Source organism: Porites lutea, chromosome 1 (genome assembly GCF_958299795.1).
Source record: "Porites lutea chromosome 1, jaPorLute2.1, whole genome shotgun sequence".
Taxonomy (NCBI): Eukaryota; Metazoa; Cnidaria; class Anthozoa; order Scleractinia; family Poritidae; genus Porites; species Porites lutea.
The window spans coordinates 28,156,967-28,184,668 of NC_133201.1; the positions used below are offsets into that span (position 1 = coordinate 28,156,967).

Below are 27,702 nucleotides of genomic sequence, written 5' to 3' on the forward strand. Positions count from 1 at the left end.
ATCGCGTGTTCTATCGCCTTCTCGACAACCCTCTTTCATTCACGACCTCTGTCCTGTGAGTTTGTTTATCAAGCAAGAGCTGAACATGCGAGGTTGTATATCTGGTCAGCAGCTTTAGAATCATATCACGTGATCAACCTGCACATGCCGCGGGAAGGAGTCAACATGGCGTCCTTCCAGGGGTCGCCAATCTTTTTCTTTACGAATATGGAAGCTCCGTCGAAGTAGCGCTTGGAAAAGTTACATAATCTAAGAGGCCAATAGTCTTTGTAATAGAAATTGACGATGATGTTTCAACAACCACCCCCACAGGGGCTAAAGTTCGCTCCAAAGCCAGCGACTTCATCCACCGTTCAACCAGCTACAACTTCAGAATCACATGTACAAGATGACAAAGGTTTTCGACAACCGATCACTTTTGATGGCAAGCGGATGCGAAAAGCTGTTATGCGTAAAACTGTCGATTATAACTCTTCCGTTGTTAAACAAATTGAGGTACGATGCCCTTTAGTTCCCGGTTTGTACCCAAAACGACGTTTACGTTCAAATATGGCTATAAACTCCTTTCGAAGGTTTTTTTCTGTCACGAAATCACAGTTTTCACCTCGGGCCCTTTTATTATTAACTAAAAGGGTTTTGAAATAGTTTTATATTCCGTCTGCCGCTTAACCTTTTTCAATTAAATATTCTGATCTTAGTATAAAGGCGTATTGCTCTCCTGCAGTGCTTGAGGAATGCATTTAAAGCTGTCATCCATCGAGTGCTTTACTTTTTTTTTTCTAGTTGTGAACTGCAATGATTTCTACGTTTTGTTGGTGCCCTTAGGAGGTGCATTGAATAAATAAACGAGTGAATGAATGGATAACCAGAACTATTATCTAAATCCAAAAAAGTAACGAAGGCTGCAAATTTCATTAGTGATTGTCAGAATTCGGTGCAAGGACAAATACAAAATTACATGCATAATCAATATGCATGCTTTTTTTGGCTGTGACAATTTTGAATGATTGATTGCTTTGAACAGCCTGCTGATACCAAATGGCTTTTAATTTCTCGGGAACAGGGGAAGCATGATAAAAACTGTGATTGGTCTTTGTTTATTTTGCAAGATCCATAAACCCAATTATTTTTGTGTTAACTAGAAAAAAATCAAATTGCTTTTAAAGCTCAAACAACTTATTTGTCCAAGGATGTTTGCTGTAATAGTAAATGAAGCCTTAAAAATTCATTTTCCTAGAAAAAAGATAGAGAAGGCGGAAACTTTATAGAGTGCTTTATTGGCCTTCTGCCATGTCCTGTATGCTGAATTGATAAAGAATCACAGCTCTTGATTCTAAGCAACAAACTAGTAATTCAGAAAACCTGGCAAATATTTCCAAGTCTTAAAGTTGATTAAAATCCAATACTGTAGTTTTTCTTTGCTTCCAATTAATATGGTGTCTTAACCATGAAAACCAAATTCTAATAATTGATATGCTGCTTCTCCATTCATTCTTGAGAAAAAAAGCTTCGTTAGTATTTTTGTTGGATAGCATAATGCCATATTGAAATAAGATGGGTTAGGTCTATGTTTTTCTTACTTAAAAGTTTTAGTTCAAGTTTTTTTGCTTTTTTCTCAGTATAACAAAGAATATCAAACTGATATGCGCACTGTACTCACAGCTTTATTAATTACTCTTGCATTGCATATGTTGCAGTTAATTTTTGTTTCAGGTAATTTTTATTTTTCCTTTGTTTCATATTCATTAGCATACATTACCAAACCCAAAAACAAAGTAAAAATAGAAATTAACTGCAACACATATCTTGACCTTGTTTGTTAAAAGGCTTTTGAGATGGATATAGGCTACTTCTGTTTAAAGCAATATTTAAACTTTTAAGATGGAATCCACCAAGAAATTGAGTAATTTTAGTGATTCAGAAATTCAATTTTGACATTCATTTTCTCGAGCTCCCATGAGAAAGTTTCTTTGGTGTTATTACAGATGACTAATTACATCTTTAGCCCTTGAAAAATGTAAAAAAGAATGCAATATTCTTAAAATTACTCTGGTACAAGGTTTTTGTCCTTTGAAAATTAAAATTACTCAATTGCCTGATGGATTCTGTCTTAATTACTATTTTTTCTCATCCTCTTTGTGAGATGGATATAGGAATGACCAGCATCCAAAGCTACGTTCAAAAATGACTTTTTGGATTAAACTTGTTCTGTTCTCTTTTCACAGAACAGAAAATGGTTCAAGAATTTGAGTAGGAGGAGTGGAATGCAGCCTGATGATTCTTTTTCTTCTGATGTAAATATGAAATTTTAGAATCCTACTTAGTTTTTAGATACAAAATAAGAGACAGTTACAGTGGAACCTCGATTTAACGAGCCTCTGTATAATGAAGTCCTCAGTATAACAAACGATTTTCTTCAGCCAAAATTACAATAGAATGTTTGGAACAGAACCTCGATATAATGAACCTTGATTTAACGAAGTCCTCATTATAACGAACACAATCTAGAAACCCAAACGTAAAATATACCCCGATATAACAAATAAATGTCAACATGTGACCAAACGTTAGCTAAAGATGAATGTGAAACTGACCAATGACGAGAAAATCTATGTGTACAGTAGACAAGTTTTAAGTAGTTTTGTTGGCCTGTTCTTGTGTTTCTATTGCCGAAGCTACAGTATGTACAGCTCTGAACTTAGACAATAGCTCCGTATACAAATGTTTATAACAGAAACTGGTCAGATCTGGAAACGCTGGACAAATTTCCCCAGTCCCTTGGCACTTCGTTAAATCAAGATTCCACTGTACTTGAGTTTCCGCTCAAACCGATCTTTACACTGTACCAAATGCTGGTACAAAATACCAATTAAAAAAGAATGGAATGATGATCTCTAGAACAAAGAATTTGAGTAACTGTTTCTTGTTTTCTATCGTAAAATTTGTTTATCGCTTTGCATGTACATTTAGTATTTGCATCAAGCAGTACCACCACCATGCAAAACACATATATTGTTTCTTTTTTGATAATACCTAGTAGAGAGTTATTTGATTTGATACCCCCTCCCCCACTTCCCAACAGAAATTCTTGGTCAGGGTCTCACATCGCCATTAAAGGTTTGGTCTTTAGGTCTGATCTCTCTCTTGAAATTTCCAGTGAACCTACTTGAGGTAATTATGGGTATTTTTTGGAGGCATGATGCATTGGGTAAACAGAATATCATGACGTAATTATAATAATCATAGTTGGCATTTCTGTGGTATTACCACTGTGTGATATAAATTCTGCCCATTGATTTAGAAACATATTATAGAAGACCAGGGAAAACGAAGTTGAATTCCAGACTGTCCTTGACTTTGGACAGGTAGCTCTCATACTTTGCTTGCCTTGGGCCATTGCTTGCTTGTCCAAGTTCATAAGTTCATTACAAGTTGACTTGCTTGAGTAAATAACCTCATTTGAGTGAATGAGCGTTGAAAAGTTATATACTCAGTATGAGTAAGGAAATCTTCTTGTCCCAGACTACCAGACAGGATTCTTTTGAAGCCTTAAAGGCTGATAAATAATTTTGAGGACAATTTATTACAATACTTTTCGGGTTTAATTTCAGGCACCTCTTCTACTTTAAGTTTCAGACTGTATCCCTGCTAGTTTTGTGTCTTTTGCCAAGCTGAGTTGAGTAAGTGATACCCTGTGAGCAGAGGTCCTTCGATCTTCCTAGATAAGTCTAGGAAGATCGAAGGGCCTCTGCTCGCAGGGAAAGTAAGCGAGTAACAGAAACAAAAATTTTATGCTTTATTTCTTTTCATTCTAGGTTTTTCCACCAGGATGTCTCTTGGATAATCCAATCAATGCTGTGACAACAAAATTTGTGAGGACTTCAACAAATAAACTGAGATGTCCCATATTTTGTGTTGCGGTTAGTACAGTCTACACATTGTTTTTTTTTTTGTGGAAGTACAGCAAAACCCTCCCAAAAGCAACCTCTGTATCCCTGGGATAATACATTTAAATAACTTTGCTCAGCTTCAGTTGTTTTTCTTTGCTGTGCATTTATGAGGATTCATTTGTTGCAAAAAGGTTTCTTAAAAAATGCTGAGGATCATGAACTTATTTTGAAGAAAGTACAGGTGTGCCATGGTATGAGATTTTCATTGGAATTTTCTGGCACATTTGTCTGAATCACTAGCAAGCTCGTTTAGGTCTGGTTTAAAGACCTGTTTCCCTTGTGCAAACTAGGTGTCAATATTGTGTCTGACCATTGAAATTTGATGAAATCACGAGTGGGACAAAAACCATGTTTCTTCATATGGTTGTAATGGTAGGTTATAGGACTGAGGTAAATGTGTTAAGCATTTAAGTTGTTGTTAGTGCACTTCGTTGGTTAATATCCAGTGTATGACCTGTATTGCAGTGGACTCCCGAGGGACGTCGCCTAGTAACAGGAGCATCAAGTGGAGAGTTTACTTTGTGGAATGGACTGACCTTTAATTTTGAAACAATATTACAAGTATGTACTTTACAACTGTACATGTACAGTAAATCCTCTATTAAGCCCCCTCTTTGCACTTATATATTTCAATATATTTCATCCATGTTTGGGTGGGGGGAGCTATGTGAGGGGGGGACTTATTTTGAGAAGATGGTGGTATCAATTGTCCATAAAAACTAGACTGTAAAGTGCAAAAGCTCAAGTACTTGAAATGGGAGCCAGAGATAAGAAATCTAACTTCTAGCAGCGAGCAAATAGTAAAGGGGTAGTGAAGCAGGAGCTTGAAAGAGAGGGTAGGCTCAATAGCCTTCTCCGCCCCCCCCCCCCCCCCCCCCCCCGCCAAAAAAAAAAATAGGGGAACTTAAATATGTACAATTTCAAGCACTGGATGTAATAATGGATTTGCAAAATTTGCTCCTCGCAAATATGTCACAAATACTGAGGAGTAAATTTATGGCAAAGACAGTAAATGCCACATTTGCATACCAAAAAAACTGGGGGGGGGGGGTAAATGACTAGGCAATATGGCATTTACTATGTTTGCCATATATTTATATCTTTGCAACATAAATTATTTGCAAGGAGCGATTTTGTACAAATCCATTTATTGTCCCGTAAAGGTACACAATTCAGATAGCATTGCATTAGGCAGGGAAGTCACTAACATTTCCAGTTGCTGGTAAATACAACAATTAGGTGGGGAAGGATTTCTTTTGCTCTTCCCCTGCCCTCTGACCTAGCCAGTTCCACCTTTATCATCACATGTGACAGCTAAGTTATGTCATTGATCTCAGCCAACTCAACCACTTCCTTGATTGTCCTTCTCTGTTGCCATCATGTTTAGCTACAATATGTTTTCTGGTAGGCCTTCCTTAAAATCAGTAAGAGTACGTTGTGAATAACTGTAGTTTGCTTGTCCCCAAAATGGTGAAAATTATTTGTCCCCAGGCTCATGACAGTCCAGTACGTGCAATGGTTTGGAGTCACACAGATACCTGGTTGCTGTCATCAGATCATGCAGGATTCATTAAATACTGGCAATCCAACATGAACAATGTTTATATGTACGAAGCACACAAAGAGCCCATCCGAGGATTAAGGTTAGCGGCAAGGCAGCAAAATGGACCATTTTTAGCTGTTCTTATTGGTATAGTAGCTTTTATAAAAGTTTTGTTAGACTTGGCATCAGTGCATCCAATGAAACTTGTTTTATTTAGCAGTGATGGCAGAAAAACTAAGTGCGGAATATTGCAAAGGTAACAAGCCATCCTACAGGGTGTTGTTTGGGACCAACATGTTGTACTTGAAATTCTGAAAAAAAGGGCATTGTATACTTTGAAATTTGTTACCACAAAAGTGTTGGTCTTTTGCATTCAAACTGTATCCTGTAGGATGAGCACTCTAAATTAATTTTATATAAAATAATTTTTTCATATTTTATTATGTGGCTGTAGTAAAATGCTTAAGGTCCATTAAAAAATTAGAATGGCTTAAGCAGCTTTTATGATTATAGTAATAATAAAGCAGTAGATTAAGATGATTTGAATAAAGAGGGCATGGCTTACAAAATAAAAAATAAAACATTTTTTAAAAAATAAAATAAACAATGGAAATAAAGTGATCACCCTTGACCCCTTCACCAATAAACACGTGTTAAAAAATAAAATGCCACAAGCTTTCCTTCGTAAGTTCCTTGCCCATTCTGCAGGTTTATGAAACTTTGACACGTTGCTGCATTGTCCTTTTGGGTATCCCATGCTTGAGTGTCTGAACAAAGGAATTTTTTTTTCAATTTTGAAGTCTGTACACACGTCAGTACTCGTTTTTAATAACCAACCAATGTTGGTCTTAGAATCCATTGTCAGCTACAAAATGTGTACAGTCACATCCAGAGATGACAGTTCCAGCATTCAATGCTTTCTGTTCACTCTAGTTTTTGCCCCTTGCATAATTTTAGCGCTAAAATGTGGTAAAGTTCTTATTCAGACTCATAAAATCAGTGGAACAGCTTTTCATGGCATCAAATCCTTCCCAAAATTGTTAAACTTTTACATATTGACTGAAAGTCCATCTGTGTTACAGCACACTGTCTCTTATTCCACGTGTTTATTTTCTATGGAGAGAAAAATATTAATATTATTTTTGCTGTTTTGGTCTGTACCATCAGAGCATCAATAGCATAACTTTGTAAAGACTATCTGGGCTTTATTGAGAAGAGGGTTTTACCTTCTATTACTGGACCTATACCAGTTTGTTTTCCTCTCAGATTTTGCACTGTAAGCCAACAGTTCATGCCAGTTAAGCATCTGAGCCAGATAATGGACAGTGCTTGTAGATGATCATTTGAGACAATACTCATGACCATGAAAATGGAAAAAAAAAACACAGCACAATGTAGTCGGCAGTTTGAGCTGAAGTAGACATCTGAACACCCGTGGTAAACCACATTCTAATATAACCCCTGATGATCACCAAACTCTAAAATTTGTCATTTTCTTCTAATGATTATTGGAAGAGAATATTGTCAGACATTCTCTGGATTGAAGAATGACTTTAACTCAGACACCTTTCTTCCCATGTACTAACATTGCTTCCAAATATAAAACTATTTTGCATGTGAACCAATCAAGGTAGGTGTTGGAGTTAAACCATGCAATTATAGTTATTAATTTAACAAAGTTACATCAGTTTTCTGCATGGCAGGAGGGAAGTCATTAATTTTTCTGACGCTTTGAAAGGTATGCAATAACTTACCAATAGCCTCATTCCACACTAACAGATCTGTTTTCTTGTAAGTTATCTGCCCTCTCTTTGTTCTCCCAAAATGCAAAATCCTATCGTACATTGGAAGATGTTAGGTGATGAAAGTTTTTTATTAATTTGTCGACTTTGTGCTCCTCTAAACTTAGTTTTCCTTGTTTTCTGACAGTGATACTCTCTATATATTTTATTTATCATCTTATCTACTTAAAAAGACAATCCAGCGGCCTATTTTTCGTTTCAAGTGGTCTTTTCATTTTCATTATCAATGTAAGAGTTTGGGAAATTCAGAAAGAAGATGAATAATATTTTAATGGAGTGAAAAAAGCAAAATGACAACATACCTTACTCCTGCACAACCATCCCTTGTCACACAGGGTTTGAATATTTTCCTTGCTTATCAAATGTATTTTGGAAGTTGGATTTTTAATACTTCCCCATCCTTCTGAAATAACCATGGTTTGTACTATCTTGAATTTTAGTAGTCGTCTTCAAGAGTCCTTGAAAAGTGATTGATTTCTTTAGAAGGTCCACTCTGTTTTTGCCAAGGAAAAATTTGGCCCATCCTTGGTGTAAGAACCTGTAAAACGCATTGATAACATAAGGCAAAGAAGTCAACTCAATAGAGTGTGGGGAAAAACAAGAGATACAAAACTTTAAAAAAGTAAAATGAATTAAAGCAAAAATAAATGGTTAAAACAGAAAGCAACAATATTTTATTTTGGTTTCTTTATTTCAACTGCAAGTCATGCCCAATGACTGTTGTCAAATTTGCAAAGTGTTGTTATGGAAAGTAGTATAAAATAATGTGAACAACCATGGCTGAAGAAGTAAAAATTTTACATGACTTCATTGAGTGTTTTAGCCAGTGAGGTGTTCAAAAGGGGGTCAAAGAAAGCTGAGTTATTGAATAAATCTTAGACCTTGAAATTTGTAATATCCTTGAAAAGTTCTTGAAAAGTCCTTGACTTTTGTTTGTCTGTAGTTGTACGAACCATGATTAAGAACCATCCTGACTTGCTATTACTATGGACGAAGCTAGAACCACAGTATTGCCCTGGGGAGAGGGTGCTCCCTTATTTGGCCTAAATGACTAGGTACCGCTTAACAGGGAATTTTTTGTTTTAAAAATAGATATATTGTCTGTTTTTTAACATGGTCTCCTTTTGGGGTCAAAAAAAGCTTGAGCCATGCCCAGATCGGTCTCCTTTAGGGGTTTAATTCAAAATGTCCGACGAGCACCCTTTCATATGCGGAGTCCCCCCGGGGGTTTAACCAGCAATTTGACAGGATCAGTAAAGGCCTCTGTGGTGCACCCAACACTCAAACTTCCCTGAGTGCCCCACCATCTTTAGTATCACTTCTTACTTTCCTTTAACTCGTGAATTTTTCTTACCAGTTTGTGTCAGGGGGAAGTTTTAATCGCTGTTGGGGAATCAAACTTATGGCAACTTTTTTTGACATATTTGGAGTGTACTTAACCATGTTATCTCATTGGATGATGCTTGGAGGGTACCCCCCCCCCCCCCCCACTTAAATTCACCCATTGGGTTATACTGTGTTTCAGGAATTAAATGGGAAGCAAATTAAATGAAAATGTTTAGTCGCGTTCGTCAGAACACATCCTAATCTGGTGTTCCTGTGGCACTAAGGCAGAAATTTTAGAGCTATCACTGGCGACTGCAAATTAGCCACCCCTATTAATTTTATCAGGGGCACCTCAGCCGGGAAACTGGACTAATTTCAACTCGATTTTGTTTCCGTAATTTTTCCATAAGTGATAAACGCGGATCCGTAATCAGTAATTACCTCTAGTTTTATAAGAAACTGTTACTGTGTTAGTGGGGAGGTAGAAGACAGTCAACTTAATGGATAAAACTACTTCTTGAAGGTTAAAGAAAAATACTTGAGCTTTTGAGTGAAAGCCCTCTTTTGAGACCTATCAAGGGATTGTTAGTTGTGTGTGGTACATATATCTTTAATATTAGTGGAGCATTATTGGTGAGGACACTTCCATGTTTCCACCATTCGATGTATAACCACACACAGTCCACAATAACTTGATTCACTCTGCCCAAGGGCACCCAAATGCCTTCACTTACTAATTTTATGTTGTTGACAAAAATGAAAGCACTATACAAAGCCATTTTTTGAGAACAGGAATTTCTTTACCTAGTCTTCAAATTGTAATTGAGAAGTGCAAAGGAGTTCTTCGAGCAGCAGTTTTGCTTTGAAAGTGAAAACTTTGTCTCCTTTTTTTCTTTACCTTAATTTGATTTTTTCAGGGAGAGGGGGTTGGGGCTTTGTGCTCCTTTAAAGGCTCAACGGGTGTCAAGACTACAGATATTTCCTTTCACTCAACACCCTTTTAGAGTGCATGCTACTCTTAGCGTAGCCAGCTTTTTGACTAGTTGTAGGTCTTGCTGAATTTCATTTCCACATATCCTGAAAATTGCAGGCATGACTAGTACACACTGACCTCACCAACAGTTTGAGCTTTTTAGCTTCTTACCTCACCCCAGCAACACATAATTATTTATTACAAGCGCTGGAGTGATCAAACCAAAAATTTGTAGGCTCGGGCCTACAGGTCTATGGGCTGACTTAACCCCTGCCTAACAATGGAATTGAAAGTTAAAAACCAGTGGGTTGTACATGCAAAGAGCATTTTGTGCAGCAAAAAAACATCTATCCCCTCCCTCTCTTGGTATAACAATGTATAGTGTAAAGAACAGTATGAAATTGAACTAGAATTTTTTAAGACAACACCAACAACTTAAATCCATTTTAGAGGTATGGTCATTTTGAAGAGCCATATTCCTTTTTGAAATTTTTGATTTTTTTTCATGAAAATTGTATACAGTTGAACCTCCATTAAGTATCCGCCAATTAAATGGCCAGTAATCAAAGTCCAATTTCAGTTGATTTTGCCCTTAATCTTAACCTTCTTTTGTTTCTTTTTTTAAATATCGTATTTTCATTAATGGCACGAATAAATTTCAAGAACTTTATTTTAAGCTTTCTATCATTTTTTGACACCTTTTATATTTGATAAACATAAATATTGCATGGCAACATCAAATTAGTGCAAATTATTATTCTGAAAGGTAAGTTTTCTTATTTAATTTTTATTTTGTCTCATTGCAACTGGCCTGTGTAAGCTAAAATCATCTCTTTGGAAATACAGTTTGGTCAGTTTTTACTTTTAATGAGTTTTGTTTTTTATGGACTTCAATGACCTCTATAAGAAAAATGTGAATATTTTTTTTTGATTTGCACCTTTTTGTCGATTATTAAAAGAGAGAAGCTGTAGTGAGCAGGGGAACAGCATTAAAAGATATTGAGAAAATCTTGACATGGCAGTAGGATGCAGATTTGAGTCGTGAAAAAAAAGTATAAATCACGACGTTCAAATGGCAATCAATCAAAGCCCATTAATACGGACACTGAAGGAGCCATAGATAGGGTCCGTATTAACAGGTGTCCATATTAAGTGGGTTAAATTTAGAGGAAATATAAGGGATTTCCCCTGAGATAAAGAAAACTGTCCTTAATAACAAGGTGTCCTGTTATCAAAGCGGGTGTCCATAAAGTGGGAAGAGGAGGTGTGACCTTAAGGTGATACCACAGGATTTGATCCCCAGGGGGGGTACTCCGGATTTCAAGTAACGGGATGACAGAAGAATTTTTTTGATTCCGGGAGTTTTTTGGGTAGGACAATTTGGCAGGTATTTTTTTGGGTGGCTTGATTTTAGAAGGGATTTTTTGGGGTATTCAAAGCAATCTGAAGATTCATGGTAGTGCCCTCATATCCCAGCTATGCACTGCAAACACAATCATTCAATTGTTAATTTATTTTTGGCATTATATCATTTAATGCTTTCTGGAAAATTTTAAGGCCGGGAAAAACAGCATGGGATTTTTAGGGGTTAATTTTTGGTCCAGGGATTTTTTGGGCTTTGTTGGAAGACCACGGGATTTTGCCTCCATTTGATCATCCTTGTCGTTTGAAATCCGGAGTACCCCCCTGGGATTTGATCCACGCGCTCCTAACTTTAGAATTAGAAAAGTTGATAAACTTATTTCTAAATGAATTCTGTATCAAAACATCCTGCATCAAGCTCTTCTCTTCCAGTACAAATTCAGTTTTTATAAAGACTTTCTTACTGCAAAGGGAGATCAGAGTTTAAATTAGATTCACTCTGATTTTCAAATTAGCATCAAAGCTGTTCATTGTAAGGACAAAGAATACTCATGCATAACTAACAATCAGTTTCTGTATCAGACCAAAAAGTAACAAAATCAAGCCAATCACTTTTATTTGGCATTTTAATTTTGTCTCCTTGTACTGCTCACAGTAAAACCAAGACAATTGATTAATTAACTCGTAATATAAAAGTTACATGTTACCTGTTACCATAGATTGGCGCTAACTTGTAAGTGGCTGGCATAGTGTTAGTCTTGGTTTTCTTTTCCAACCATTAGAGTGACAACCCTGATTAGGAGTTGAGGAAGAAAATTTGTTAACTGACGTCTGATTTAGTTTACAGAGCTGATGTCTTATTGGAGGGAGGGTTAACAGTTTGACTACTATAACTGAGGCCACCTAGACAAAGCTGACCAGTTGGATTAAAGGAAAATAACAATACATTCCGAGAAAGTTAGTTGTCGATCTTAATCTAAATAAACAACATGGATCGAAATCAACCAACTACAACCTACAGATGTGACCTTTTGAACCCACTGAAGAAAGCCGATGTTTTCTGAGAGGTCCATCAGAGTGGTGACCAAAGGAAAAAGCCTAAACTTCCAGTTAAATTTTTGACTTGAGGTCATGATGTTATTTCAAAGAGCCACAATGGTAGCGAAGAAATTGCTAGTACATGACAAAAATAACAGCTTGTGTCAAACAAATGTGTCTCCTTGGTGTTACCGGTATTTGTAAAGTTTCAAATGGAAAAACATTGTCTCATGAAACACTGCGCTTTCTTGAAGAAAGTTTGCCATAAATATTTAATTTGTGCTTTGAGTAACTTTTTTGTTTTTTTTTTGTGAGCTGCTGATTGGCCCACAACTAACTTCATTGAATGTATTGTTATTTCCTGTAATCTGATTAGTCAACTTTGTCTAAGTGGCTCCCGTTACAATAGCTGCACTGTAGTTTGCCAGTGTTCAGGTGTAACTTAGGTCCTGTAACTCAAACCCAAAAAACTAACTTGAATACCTTCAGTCACACCAAAACCTGCAAATAAACCCGCTAGTCATCAAAAAAGGCAGTTGTCTGCTGTCTCTTCTCAGGACTCCCCACAGGTTAGGGGTGGAGACGACTGACATTTCAGACTCACCTGGTGGTATCATAGCCAGCTGAGTGCAGCATAAAATTAATGTTCTACTTTGTCCGTCTCGCTTTAACTGTGACGGATATACAGGGGAAGATCTGTAGGTTTTTTATTTGGCACTTTCACACCAATAATACACATTGTTTGCCCCCCCCCATGTTTTTGCATATGTATGGTTTTCAGTTTCTCCTGGGTATTTTAATCATCCTGAGAGAAATGAAAAACAGTGCTCTTGCTAAATTTTGAGGGGTAATCAGAGGTATTATGGGTGATGTGAAAGGCATGAATTAACTTAGGGAAGGGGGGGGGGGGTCAGAACCCCCTGTACTCTCTCTTTGGAGCCATCACGTTTTACTTGACTAAGTAGCACTGAAAGTTGAAAGTTACAAGTTTAATCAACTTTTGATTAAAATTCAGTAAGTAAAATTATAAATTTTTAAATAATAATTTGAGCTATAAAGAATTGTTGCTCCAACTCCATTTTATCACTAAATAGATTACAGCAGCTTGGCACTCTCAATGATACACCATGCCACTTCTGTTACTGCCATTATTTGATGGTAGAATTTAATGAAAATGTTTTTTTTTTCAGCTTTTCACCTACAGATAACAAGTTTGCCTCTTGTTCAGATGATGGCTTGGTAAAAATCTGGGATTTCTACCGATGCAGTGAGGAGAGAGTGCTAAGAGGTACAGTGTAACCCTGAACCTGTGTAATCCTTTTTCTTTACCATCTTGTGTCACTAAGGGCGCTTTCCATTTGTCAGAACTGCCCGTCCAGACCACTCCCATCGTAATGAGAATTTCACTTTTAATCAAAACTATTCAGCAAGATCAGTCAAATCCTAAATTGCACAAAGGAGATGCATGATTTTTTCAGCAAAAACCCTTTGGAAAAACCTGATTTCATTTGCTAACTGACTGGTCCGGCAATAGTCTGGCCGGCCAGTTCTGACATGGAAAGAGCCCTAAAACCCAAAACTGGTCTTTGAAGAATCGTCTACCCAAAGCTTTATAAAAAAGCAAGGATTAGCAAAGTCAGTTACGGCAAAGCCTTCTGTGTGGAGGATTCCGAGTTCGATTCCCTGCAGGTACATGTGACCCCAAATCATTGTTTCACCATATAATCATTAAACAAATCGAGAGTTGCGTCCATGAACAATGTCAATGCCCTCTCATGGGGGGAGGGCCGTGTATGTTTTTATTCTGAATTTAATGTTATTTTGTGTATGGAGAAGAAGGGCTTGCCTTGGCACTGTTCCAGTTCCAACCCATATTTGTGTTGTTTGTCCCCATTGCACCTGTCTCAGTCACTGTTTCAAGGTTCACATGTTATTACGGAATTTTTCCCTTATCAGAGCCTCAATCACTACTAGGAGTATGTATGTGAAACACCATGTGAAAAACGTGTGAAAAATGTTCTATTTTCACACTCATTTCACATGTTTTTCACACGTTTTTCACATGCATTTCACACACATATTTCACATGCATGTGAAATTTTGCATAGTGAAATATATGTGAAAAGGGTGTGAAACGATGTCAACCCTTTCACACACATTTTCACATACACTTCACATGGGGTTTCACACAGGCTTTCACATGTCAATCCTCATTTAAATTCACACATATTTTCATACACTTCACATGGGGTTTCACATGGGCTTTCACATGTACTTAATCCTCACTGAATGGCAAAACATCTAGTAATTCACACATTATTTTCACATACACTTCACATGGGGTTTCACATAAGCTTTCACATGTAAATCCTCAGTGATCCGAGATCATGAATGGCTATGGAATTTCACTACCCTACGAGCGTGAACAAACCAACTACGCGACAGAGAATAAAAACAAAACTTTTTAATATCATGCTCAGTTTTTATAACTTTAATATTTCTACATCAATAAAATAACAAATAATATACTAATTTTTGGTTAGAAATATTTCTTATAAATTGTTATAATTATGATAGTAAATGACATGGTGGCCAATTTGCAATTTCCACTTATTATGTATATACTAAGTTACAGAAAAGCAATCTAGCACTCAATGTCAGTGAAAAGACAGTGAATAAGCATCTTTGAATAATACAAGCATGTATATGGAAAAAAATAATGCTAAATGACTGCTTCTTTACAAGTCGCTGAACAGCTTTCTGAACTGAAGGTCCACACTTCAGACTAGATAGAGGTGCCTTTTATTTTTGACGTTATTGCAGATGTATGAATATTATGATAAAAAAACCTACTCAAATTTTCTAGGTTTAGTTCAACTCTGAAGTCATCATAAATTAACTGGAAACTTAATTGCTTCCAACTTGTGGTAGACATTACATGCATATCGGAAACTTATGCTATTTCTTCTCCTATTTTATTTAACATTGGTCTTGACAAGTCTGCCACAGCCTACTAGCGCCAGAACATAAGATTTTCAGAGTGTATTTCCATTGACGATTTGCAACAAAGGGTACAGTTTTTTCTGCAGTAAACAAAAGGGAATCAATCAAGGGCATATCTGTACATGCATCTTAAATTTAAGATGTATCTTTGAAGGTTTAAGCTTACGTAAAGTTAGTGGAAGACCAAAGTAAGCTCATGTTAACGAACGACGATAACAAGAAGAACATACCTTAGTGCAATAATCCAGCTGAGTTGCTGACTTGGACACATGCTTTATGTGAAGAATTTCGCAGTTGATCACTTTCTCTCGAAAATAACATGCGTATTATTGAAAGACAGTCTTTCTATTTATCCGAAAGTAACGAAACTATTCTGTTTGCAACGCTGTGTTGCTTGTGAAGTCCGCGTGAATTTGAACTATTCAACGGAACGTCATTTTACAATTTTCTATTGGTTCAAAAGTCCCACGTGACATCGTAAATCAAATCGCGCATGTGCTAAAATCACGGGGAAGCCTGGGAGACAACAAACATGGCGGCTAATCTTGCGATGGAGAAAGTGCACTCGTTTGAGTCGAAAAAGCGGTTATTTTCAGCATTGATTAGAATATTCCAGCGCATTTCAAGTGTTGGAAGCAAGAGAAAAACTTAACATTGTTCTTTCAAGTTGGGAAACCTTTGAGGATTTAAGGAAATGCTGGACGTCACTACATGAATCAAAGTTGTACGTGTTGTGGACGTTGTTCATGTTGGACAAGCTCAGGTACGGAAAGCTGATTGAACCAAAGACAACTTAAGCAAATCAAGAGCATGCCAGTTATTCGCTTCAAGGAATCATTAGTCGAACGAACGGTATCAAAAGAAAACTCAAAAAGCATGCAAAGCAGTGCAAGGAACTGTTCGCATGTTCAAGTGGACTTTCAACTTTACAACGAGCTGAGGAACGTTACAGTAAGAAACAAAACATTCATAAAGTGTAGTTACATATGTCGTATATATTAGCAAAGTTAGTTTTTTGATGGAGTAATAAAATTAAGTCCGTTTTGTCCTCAATGAAGATCTGTTGAAAGAATGGTTTAATTCTCAGGATTTAGCCCTCCCTACTTAACAAAAATCTTGATACACATCTTTCTGGGTGGAAACCAAGTGGTAAGATACACAACCCACATATTTAGAGGAGACAGTTGATAAAATACATAAATTTATGTAGCATATTCTAGCAAATAATGAAGACAATAATGTTATTTGTAAAGGTGCACATTTGGATTGGATACTCGATAGATTTTAATCATTCAAATATAATGAAGAATGTACAATGTATTCAGGGGTTTCAAAATGTTTTGAAGCAGGTGCCAACTCTGGTAAAGCAGGCAGCTGTTACAATTGAGATTGTTTGTCACGAGCTAATTGTTATGACCAGCGTAGCTGGCGATATACAGTTGAGTATCTGGCAGAACTCTGGTCACCGGCTGGTGTATTTACTAAGAATCAATACAGTTATTGACTGAGAGATCTGGTTGCAAGCTAGATCATGAAAAGAGCTTTGAAATTAAATTCCAGTCCTCTGCTTTACAAGAGGGCCCCTCTGGGGCTTGGCACTTTGGTATATTGGGGTTCGCCTTTAATGGTTATGATGATGATGATTTGTAACAGCATGTTTGTTGTGATCACTTGCCTTAAAGGTCTGATGCATTATAGTATGGTGAATTTTCAAGGTTAATAACTTATCAAATCTTATTCTTCAAAAATTCATGACCCTCATAGTCAACTTAGTTTGATATTTATGAGCCACGAGCCATAGAATGCTAGATGTGGTGTGTTTCTTGGATGATCAATGGCCTATGAGACCAAGGAGCACCTTTCATAGAAAATTCATGGCCTAAAAATAAAGGTGTGAAATTTTTATTTTTAAGTTTTCATGGGCCATGAGATGACTTTCATGGGGTATTCACTAGAAATTCATGGCATTTTCATAAAAATATGGTTCATAGTGGTTGCATTTAACAAGCCCTGAAAAAAATTCACATGCCCGCTCTGACATGCCTAAAAGTGTTCACATGCATGTGAAAAATTTCACATACATAGCATCTATTATGCATGTGAAATTTGAAATTCACATGCATGACAAAATTGTTTCACATGTGTGAAAAGATTTCACATGTAATAAACTGCATGGAAAAAAAGTTCACACATATGACAAAAATTTTTCACATGTGTTACAAAATTTCACACACATGTCAAAAAGTTCACATGCATGTGAAATGCTGATGTGGTGAACTTGTATTTTTGCCAACATTGATTTCACATGGTTCATTTTTTTCACACACTTTTCACACCCTTTTCACACCCTTTTCACATGATTTTCACACACATAGCCCTAGTAGTGAATGTTGTTGCTGGGTTAATGCGGTCAAAACAAAATTCTTAAGTTTTGCTTACTTTCAGGACACGGAGCTGATGTCAAATGTGTGGACTGGCACCCAACTAAGAGTCTTGTAGTGTCTGGTAGCAAGGACAGTCAACAGCCAATTAAACTCTGGGACCCTCGCACAGGCAGTGCACTGACAACCCTGTGAGTATCTTATCGGAACTAAATTTCACAGGTGTTTCATTTTGTTTTTCACGATTGTAAAAAAAATAGCAAAATTAAACCCTCAAGAATAAAAATCCTTGCAAAATTTAAACACGTGAAATTTAATACCCATATCGAAAATTCAAATCACAGCAAAAAATGTTTCACAAATAAGAAAAATATCTTGTACGGGACATATGTCGACAAATACACAAATTATTATTAAATGCATGGTTTTACTGGTATCTCCTGTTGTGAAATAACGTTAATCTGCAAAGTTCCAGTTTATCTAAAAATTTTAAAGAGTTCAGACTTTTTGAGAAATATAATGAAAGTTGGAAACACTTCAATAGCAAAATTTTATGCCCTTTTTCACATAAGCCCTTTAAAATCACAAAAATAACCCCCCCTCACCCCCCCCCCCCCCACCCAAATATTATCTTGCCAAATTGCAACATTTCAGTAACTCTTACTCTGTCATTAAACACTTAACCCTTTCACTTTTTTATTTGGTGAAGAAAACAATAATTACAAAAGGTATAACTTTCTTATATTTGTAAAATCCCAAGAAATTAACAGTATTATGCAATTCAAAGCTCTGCCAGAGATGTTTCATTTGAATGATCACATCACCGGATTTCACTCACAGACTCAAAAGTTAGAACTAAATACTAAATTAATAACCATGTGAAAATACTGCGGAATAGGTTTCATTTGAATGGTAACACCATAGGATGTCACCCACAGACTCAAAAGTTAGGACTACGTACTAAATAAATAGTACCTTGTGAAAGTACTGCTGAAGAGATTTTTTTTTGAATGTTAACACTTAAGGATTTCATCCACAGACTCAAAAGGTAGAAGTATGTACTAAATACTTCGGTAAATAATAGTACCATGTGAAAGTACTGCTGAATTCACAATAGGATTTTGTCCACATACTTAAAAGTCGAGTGACGAGCATTCTTCTCATAATGTTGCTCTTCTTACCCCTTTTACCCTCATAATGTTGCTCTTCTTACCCCTTTTACCCTCATAATGTTGCTCTTCTTACCCCTTTTACCCTAGGCATGCTCACAAGAGCACAGTTATGCAGATCAGATGGAACCAAAATGGAAACTGGCTATTAACTGCATCACGTGACCATCTATTAAAGCTGTTTGATATCCGTGCTATGAAAGAAATGCAAACATTCCGAGGTCACAAGAGGGAGGCGACGGGTAAGTCCAATTCACCCTTTAAAAAAGTGAAAATGGGGGCAAATGGTCTATTTGAGTTAAACCTGAAATACCTATGGCCACCTCTTCTTCACAATGTCCCTGTTTTGTTCCTTCAATTTCTTACTCATCCACTTAAAATTGTCCCATTCAAGACCTCCATATGGAAAGTTCAGTGACAACATTTTTTGGTAGATTTTATAGCCCTTTAGTTTCATATGATTACTTTTTGGCATATTTTAGTTTCTCCAAGGAGGGGGCATTAGGAGTTTGTGCATTTGATCAGCATCAAGGATATTAACCTGCACTGGATCAACTGCTGCAACCCTTTTTCCTAAGTTATTGTCTTTCAGTGACTTTACACTGATTGATAAGGAATATCACTTAGATTTCAAGTTGCCAGGTATATGCAATTAATGGGTAGCTAGAGAATGGATATGCTAGAAGGTGTCCTTAGTTGGCTCTATTTTCGTTTTTTTTCCCATGAAAGTTGTCAGGGGTCAAGCTTAAAATTATAGCTGGGAATCAGCCCCAGTCTCAGCCCCTTGTGGCAGCTCTAGTTGGTCCAATGCAGGTTTTGTTGGTTACACCTTGTAGTTACGTGCTTCGCATTTCTCTAATGCGATGTTGCATTTTCCTGTATGGTTTTGCAGTTGTTAGACCTTCCTTATGCCCTCCTCTCCAAATTTTTTTTCCCTGGACAATAATCATCCCCTTTTTCTTCCAGTCATACCTCTCGCTTGGGAGTTCCACTTATTAATAATTTGTATTTAGCTAGTAGTGAAATTATGTTGCTTGGCATGTCAATTTAGTGTATTTGTTTTCTTTTTTTTTGTAGCAATCAGCTGGCATCCTATTCATGAGTCATTGTTTGTCAGTGGTGGATCAGATGGTTCCATGATGTTCTGGGTAGTTGGGTGAGTACAGCATCCACAGTTTAAAAACAGGAAATCAGTGGAGGATCCAGGGAGAGGGTCTGCGGGATCCCCCCCCCATGAGACCTGACGTTTGTTTGAGACTGAAATTCTTACATGAATGACAAGATTGTATATCACTTTTTAACTGGCTGATTTTTTAATGAAATGCAAATTGCATTTTGCCACTAAACTAAATTCCAGGGATATTCAAAAGAGTAAGTTAAGTTTTTGGATACCCTCCTCTGATCTGACAATGAAATAAGCTTTTTCCAAGAGTTTGTATGGAAAACCATCTCCTTTTTACATACTGTCAAGGTTTAATTGATTTTGCTGGATGCTATGAATTAAACGTGAAATTCTCATTACGACACAAATGATCTGGCCGGTCAGTTCTGACAAATGGAAAGTGCTCTAAGGCAACAGGGATGATCTTTTGCCTATTCAAACTGGCACTATTTGGGAATTGCATGTTATTTTGTTTTGTTGTTTTACCATTTAAGTGCTGAGAAAGATGTAGGGAATATGGAGATGGCTCATGAAGGAATGGTGTGGAGTCTAGCATGGCATCCATTAGGTCACATACTGTGCTCTGGATCTAATGATCACTCCAGGTAAAACAGCTTATATTGTAGTGCAATCACAGCACAAGTTATTCAAGTGGAAAAGCGATATATAGAGGTGCTAGAGCATGCATCGCTGGCATGTTCCTGGACTTAGCATTAAGTTAAGTTAAGTTTGCTAAGGCAGGAGCCTTTGATGCACATTATTTTCATATGGTAATGGGTCTTTTGAGGCAGGGTGTACCCCCAGAGGTACTCAACAAATGTTTATATGGGAAGGCTCCGCCCTGAGGTCCAACCGCTTACCCTTCATATACTAATTTTCACGAAAAAGATACCCCTTTTGTATACTTTCTATTGACAAATTGTACCCCTTTCACATACCTTGTTTAGAACTTTGCATCCCTTTTAACTGCTGTAAATGCACTGTCTTTTAAATAAGAATCAATCACAAAAATAGTATATTTTCTCAACTTTATAGAGGCATAAAATTCATCTGTTAGCCCTTTTGGGCTCTTTCACAGACCCAAATGACAGATTTCCCAAACCTTTTTATATTCTTCAACTAGTGAGATCCCTACCCTTTCATATACCTGAAGCCTGAAAAAGATACCCCCTTTGGGCGGAGCCTCCCCTTATGGCCATCACAGGGAGTACCCCCCCCCCCCCCCCCCAGCACGTACCACAGGTTTTAGAAAGTTACCCATCATCATTTTATTTATTATGTCACAGCTGGAACTTATTTTTATCACTGTCTTTTCATCTGACAGTAAATTTTGGACTCGTAATCGACTGGGTGACAGAATGAGGGATAAATACAATTTAAATATTCTGGACACAGAGGATGATGCTGGTAAGTCAACATTACATTGTGGAAGTGGTACCTCACTTATATCTCTTTCTTGGAGTTTTCATTGATGAGTTTGTCATTTGGAGTGTATGTATGTGGGAGTCGGGAGTTTAAAATTCATGTTGTCTGGATTACAGCTTTGTAACTTTAAGATTTATCAGTTTTGTAGAAAGATACCTTTCACAGTTAAAGAAGAGCATGTTTCAATTTTATAGGAGCCCACATGCTAAAATAATAATTTTATACTCTTCGTTGTCACTTTTAAAATCCCATAAGCCAAACTTTCTTTGAGAAAGATGGTACTATTGTCTGTAAGTTAACTTCTTTTAACACAGCAGCTCACCTATGGTAGACAGCTATCAATGGATCTTCTAGTCTCTGACCAAAACCATTTTGGGTTAATAGACCTCTTTAGCTTGAATGTTTTGTTTTCCCAATGCAGTTCATGTCATAATACTCTAGAGAGCAGGTTCGTTCAAATTTCATCTCAATCCCACGGGGGCGATCTGCACCTATACATATCTATGCATGATTTATGAAAAGGCAAAGGGGCAAACTTCCCTTAGACCTTCATTGAAAAAAAAAACACGTACAAGCCAAAGAGATTTATTAATTTGATGATGCAGGGTAATGGTGTTAATGCCTTTATATTATTTTCAGATGGTGACCACCCTCCGGTTGTGAGTACAGCTATTCCAGGAATGGACACTACATTGAACCCAGCTGAAGATTTCCCAGACATTGATAGATATGACTTGGGAGAAAAAGGTTGGTCCAAATCAAAGTTAGCTATTGTGCGAAAGAGGAATTCAGTGACCTTACAACATAAATGACTTTGCAAAAAACTGCAGCGAGCGATTTGTTTTAAAGGAGAGAGGGAGAGATATTTTGGGAGCTTGGAGAATGCATACTCATTTGCGGACCATATCCTTTGTGAGAGAAGCAAAAAGCAATATTATTTATGCTAGTCTGTACCTGGGCTCAGAATAAAGCTTCTCGTTTTACATACGAAACAAGGGCAGGGAAGTAATCTGCTTGTGCAAGATTGATTACTAATCTTGGGCACTAGTTTTTTTAAATTCTTACTAACTGATTTGACGATTATGCTTTAATATGACTGATGTACTGAATTTCGTATTAATAAGGTAAACGGGAGTGGTGTATTTATTTTTTTACACTTCCTATTACCTCTTCTCCCTTCCTGTAGGGCCATCGCTTGGATTTGGCAATTTACCAGCTAAAAAGACCACCCCTATTCTTCCAAGGCAGTTAGAATCACAAAATCCTGGATTCACTCTTCCTAACTTCAAATCCAGTCCCTCAATTCCAGGATTAGGGTCTCTGGGGGAAATAAACTCGGCTGCTGAAAATGGGAATTCAGTGCTTCGACCAGATGCCCCTCCTTTTCAACCGGGGAGGCCTGGTGACAGGAACCACAAAGGGCCTTTTGACCCCCCTGCTCCTCAAAGACTTCTACAGCCAAATAGCTTTAAGCAAGAACCAGGACAAAGGCCTTTTGATGGTCCTCAGAGGGATCCATTTGGTCATGGACAACTCCGAGGGGATGGCAGAAGGCCAGGACCAGGGAGAGACTCTTGGGATGAGCGCCGGGGCCCTCCTGGCGATTTTAAACCTCCAAACTGGCATGACCAGGGCCCTAACAATCTTGGACGTGGGAGAGATTTCAGGGGCCCACCCGGGGATAGGTTTAATGGACCTCAGGGAATCTTGGGTTCCCCACCAAGGAACATGGAAATAGACTCACGTCCTGGATTGCTTGGACCTGCACCACAGCAACCCCAGCAATTGATGCAGGGATCTGGTGGACCACAGGCTGGCCCTAATTCACAAGGTGGTGCTCCAAGGGGAGATGACTTCCCTTTTCAAGGTATGCGCATTACACCAATGCTATTGGTGGAGGAAAGTGCCATTTTCTTAACAGCTGTAAAACGTCCGATTTTCAATGCTTTTGGTCTGTTCAAGTCATTTCAAGTGATGTGAAACCTACGGTGCGACCATTTATTTCTCCGCGATCGCCTCATTTGGGCCCCAGTTTGCCTCTCCTCTTTCACCTCTGTGATGTTATATGTAACCAAAATTCCTTACTTCTTCACTTCGCCTTCGCCTGGAAATTAAAGGATCACTACGAATGCTCAACAGACATACCCAACCATGCGTCTCACTTGAACAGCAGCCAGTTATAAACTGAGGTGAACATTTGACCAAAATTCCAATTTGAGTTTGTGAAATACTGATAAACAAATGGTACCGTGTGAAATAAACGAGGTTTCATTTGAATGGTCACACCGTAGGATTTTGTCTGTAGACCCAAAAGTTAGAACTACATACTAAATAAATAGTACCGTGTGAAAGCACTGCTGAAGAGGTTTCATATGAATGGTCACACACCATGGGATTTCATTCACAGGCTCAAAAAATCAGAACTACGTTCTAAATAAATAGTACCATGTGAAAGCAGTGCTGAAAAGGATTCATTTGAATGGTAGCATGGTGCCATAGGATTTCATTGACAGACTCAAAAGTTAGGCAACATACTAAACAAATAGTACAATATGAAAGTACTGCTGAAGAGGCAGGGGCACCCACGACAATGTCGGAAAAATATCTGTTCCGAAGACGATTTGAGATCTAGAATTTTCGGAACATTGGTTGTAAAATTTCTTGCTTGCCTGCTTCTCCTAGGATTTTCGAACATCTAAAATATGGTATAATTGCCTATTTTTAACGGATTTTTACCCTAAAAAAGGTCACCTAAAATTTTCGAGAGCCTTTTTTCTGGCTGAAGTTTTGATCCCTATAATTTTCGGATCACTAGACTTTCAGCTAGGAAATCCGAACAGATGAAAAATTTTTAGGGGATAAAAATATACCTATATCTACCGTTTAAATACCAAAGTACGTTTAACAATGCTATGTTTTAGTGGTTTTGAACTATATTCTCGTTGGGTGCCCCTGAAGAGGTTTCATTTGAATGGTAACACCATAGGATTTCATTCACAGACTCAAAAGTTAGAACTACGTACTAAATAAACAGTATCGTTTGAAAGTTCTTGTGAAGAGGTTTCATTTCAATGGTAACACCATAGAATTTCATCCACAGAGGTAAAGGTTGCACATTTAGAACTAAGTTTCATGACACTATCATTTACTATGGATGGACTAGGTCCTTGTGTGTTTTACATTCGTAACCGTTGGGTCTTTTCATTTCCAATGAGGAGTTTGAAACAGCAGTAATTTTCGTGGAACACAGATCCCTTCAATAACATCTTGCCCTGTCTTTTGAAAGGTTCTGCGCCTACCAAGGATCCCAGGCTTGACCAGGGGCCATGGCGACCACCACCCAATGAACGTGAAGAGAACAGGAATGAATTGTCGCCGAGATTTGACATGGGAGATAATAACCAACGACATCCTCATGATCTAAGTTCAAGAGGATTTCGAAGAGGTCCCTCAAGAGGGCGTGGTCATGACTCGCCTCCGCATCATGGTCCCGATATGCAAGGGTCCAATCCAGGAGGCCATCATCCATTTATTCACAACCTTTCATCGAGGGGTTTCAAGAGTAATAACCCAGGAAGAAATGAAAATAGAGACCCGCGCTGGGGTGGACCTCCAGATGAGCCGCCACAAGGACGAAGACCTGATGAACAACATGGTTAGAGAATCCGTCGCGTTTCTTTTGTACAAGTTGTGTTTCTTGGCATAACCTGCGAGCAAGCTTTCCTATTTGGGCAAGCGAAGCGAGGCTCGCCGCTCGCTCGCGCGTTCTCGCGAGACTTGTTTCACTCGCCCAAAATAGGAGAGCTTGCTCGCAGGCTGTTCTTGGCATCGCCGTTGCAGATAGCTGTTCTTGCTAGTTCCTGAAATTGTAGTTTTTAATAGGTCGGCGCGGAATGAGTGAATACTTGTAGTATGTACAAAATGCTCCTTTGTAGGTAGGGAGAAGATATCAAAAGAAAAATCAGGGCGCACTAACCTGAGGGGCACACAACGACGGTTTGCTCCTAAATACATTGAAAACACTTTCTCTAGGAATGCATTCTAAGCGGCGCTTTAAAATTTGTATCTGTTCGGTCATCCTAGGGGAACTTGAGTCGTTTCGAAATTTTAAGGGCTTCAGTATTATTTTGCCGAAAATTTAAGGTGCAATTTAACGTTTTACGAAAGTGACGATTTTTCTGGTTCCTCTCCCCATCACAGTTTTAACTCCGAAAATGTTAGGTTTCCTTTTTGCTACCAAAAATAGCCTAACCTGAACAGTGAAATGTGAAAAATTGATCTTCAGAAAAATGTAGGGAATTAATTAGATACAAGAAGGAATGGAACGGTCATCTAGAAATTGTTAGCCGTCCTCAAGTAATAGAAAATTCTAGGCAATATTTGGTTCTCCGAACAGATATTTCACAGAAAACAGTCGTTGGGTGCCTGCGATAATATTTTGGTGATTTTTGCAAGCACAGCATTAAACTTGAAAAAGTTGGCCCGGGTTTTTCAAAGTTTCAATATACGTCCATTCTTGCCATCCATAGCAACAGACGACAACAAACAGGTTCAATGCCTAAATATACTCTTTTAAAAAAAGCAAAATTGGACCATTATTTTGGAAATCAATTTTAGCTTTTTAGAAAGATAGCAAATAGGCAGACAAATTGGTCCTTTGAGAAGCAGTCTACCCGTATATTCCAGTAAGGGCGCGGGTAATCAACCGTTCGCGTTGTGCTTGTTGAGAAAATGGCATTGTAGAGCCAAGAAGCTTTGTCACGTAACTCTTTTTACTAGTAAAGGCTTCGTGTTGAGCCACGGTATACAACATCTGCAATCTCTGTTTTGAACCTGATTCAGGTCTCTTCGAAAGGCGTGATAGCTGGGGAACACCTCAACACCCCCATGATCCTCGAGGGCCACCACCAAGAGACGAACCACGTGATCCACGCATGATGAGAGGCCCAGGCCCGCCGCCGCCACCAGAAACAAACGAGAATAAACCAGCTATACGTCCCCTAATGAGTCTCAGTCCCCCACCGCTGCCTATGGGACAGGCAGGGTTTGATTTCGGTCTCGATGATGATTCATGGAAAGGGACTCCTGACAGGCGAGGCAGGAAGCGGTCAGGGGAACAAGACGGATTTAGAGACGGTGACAGAGGGCCTCCTAAGGCTATACGACCCGAAGATGACTGGAGACGGGGGCCAGGTAAGAACTTAATACAAGATAGGGGAACTTTCCACCCCCTAGCTCCTGTACAACCACCCCTCCCCTCTTTCCCCAATTTTTTTTTTTTTTGATGGGAAGGGGGGATGCTGAACACCTCCTATAAACCTTCAACCTTTCAAACAATTTATAATCGATTTAAATTTTACTTAAAGAGATTATGATGTCATTTCCGACAGTCATAGTGAACGCAGCTAATTCAGTAAAGCCCTCAAAAACCTTAGAATGTACAGAAAACATTAATAGATCAAGTTCGTCTCAATCGATCTTTCTTACACAAATGTGACAACTAATTACGGACACGTAAATGAGAACGCGTCGAATTTAAGCAGTTGAGCGAGATAGGCCCTTTGCAGCTAGCCATTCACGTGGTACAAAACCGCCATGCTAGAGAGCAAAAGTCGCACTGGGACAAGACAAACAAGGGAAATTACCATTTAAAGTTATGTACGCCTTTTGTTTCAGTGTTTGGTCCCGGTGCGACTTTTGCTCTCCAGCATGGGGGTTTTGTACCACGTGAATGGTTGGCTGTAAAGGGCCTATTAAAATAAAGAGGGTCGCACAAAGGGAAAAAGAACTCCCTCGATCCCGAGTGGAAAAGGTTTTGTTTTCCGCGGTGATATGGCAACTTCGGTTGCTTTATTGATTTCGACTTCTTTCAAAGTTCTACTTAGGAGTATTGATCATGGGTTTATCTCTCTTTTTCTGCCTAATAGATCAAGGCCCCCCGGAGGGTTGGAGAGGGCCCGAGGACAATTTTGAAGATGGGCCCTGGCATGACGATGAAAGGGGGCCCTACCCACCAGGAGACAGCCCCATGAGGGGGAGAGGGAAACCACGAGGAGGGAGGAGAGGGCGGGGAGTAAGGAGATGACACCAGTCGTTCCCTTCTCGCCGATGTGGAAAATTACCTTATTCAGTTGGGATAAGTAATGTCCCGCAGATGCCTACAGGAATGCAAGCAATAAGCACATGCATGCATGATTGCGTTGCATCTTACGCAATCTTCAAGTATTTAGGAAAACGTGAAGAGACACTGTGTTTCCTGTGAAGACGTTTGCGTCGTCAGTGGTCACATGATAGAACCTTTAGATTCTAAGACGAGAACGAGATTTCGTCGTTATTCCACTACGATTTTTAGCGAAAATGTCGTATTGGCGGAAGCGAGCTGTCAAATGTTTGGAGGTTTGCTATTTTGCGATCGTTAGAGGGCTTAACCTCCTTCTATAAAAATACCGTAAAATTTCGAAAATAAGCCCTCCTTGTATAAGCCCCTCCAAATATAAGCCCCGCAAACTCGTAACGCCAAAAACCCTCCGTTACAACGCCCCTCCGAATATAAGCCCCCTGGGGGGGC

General features: G+C 38.4%; 1 protein-coding gene across 1 annotated transcript; it reads left to right on the forward strand.

Moving 5' to 3' along the window:
• The first annotated feature begins 117 nt into the window (after positions 1–117).
• Positions 118–27,702, forward strand: LOC140947678 (uncharacterized). Its single transcript, XM_073396854.1, has 16 exons — positions 118–495; positions 2,226–2,294; positions 3,816–3,920; positions 4,416–4,511; positions 5,442–5,593; positions 13,185–13,282; positions 17,443–17,569; positions 18,638–18,789; positions 19,625–19,703; positions 20,204–20,314; positions 21,034–21,116; positions 21,774–21,881; positions 22,321–23,001; positions 24,421–24,789; positions 25,977–26,327; positions 27,062–27,702. Exons 1-16 carry the CDS (start codon positions 286–288, stop codon positions 27,217–27,219), a joined length of 2,949 nt encoding a protein of 982 aa, XP_073252955.1. The 5' UTR covers positions 118–285; the 3' UTR covers positions 27,220–27,702.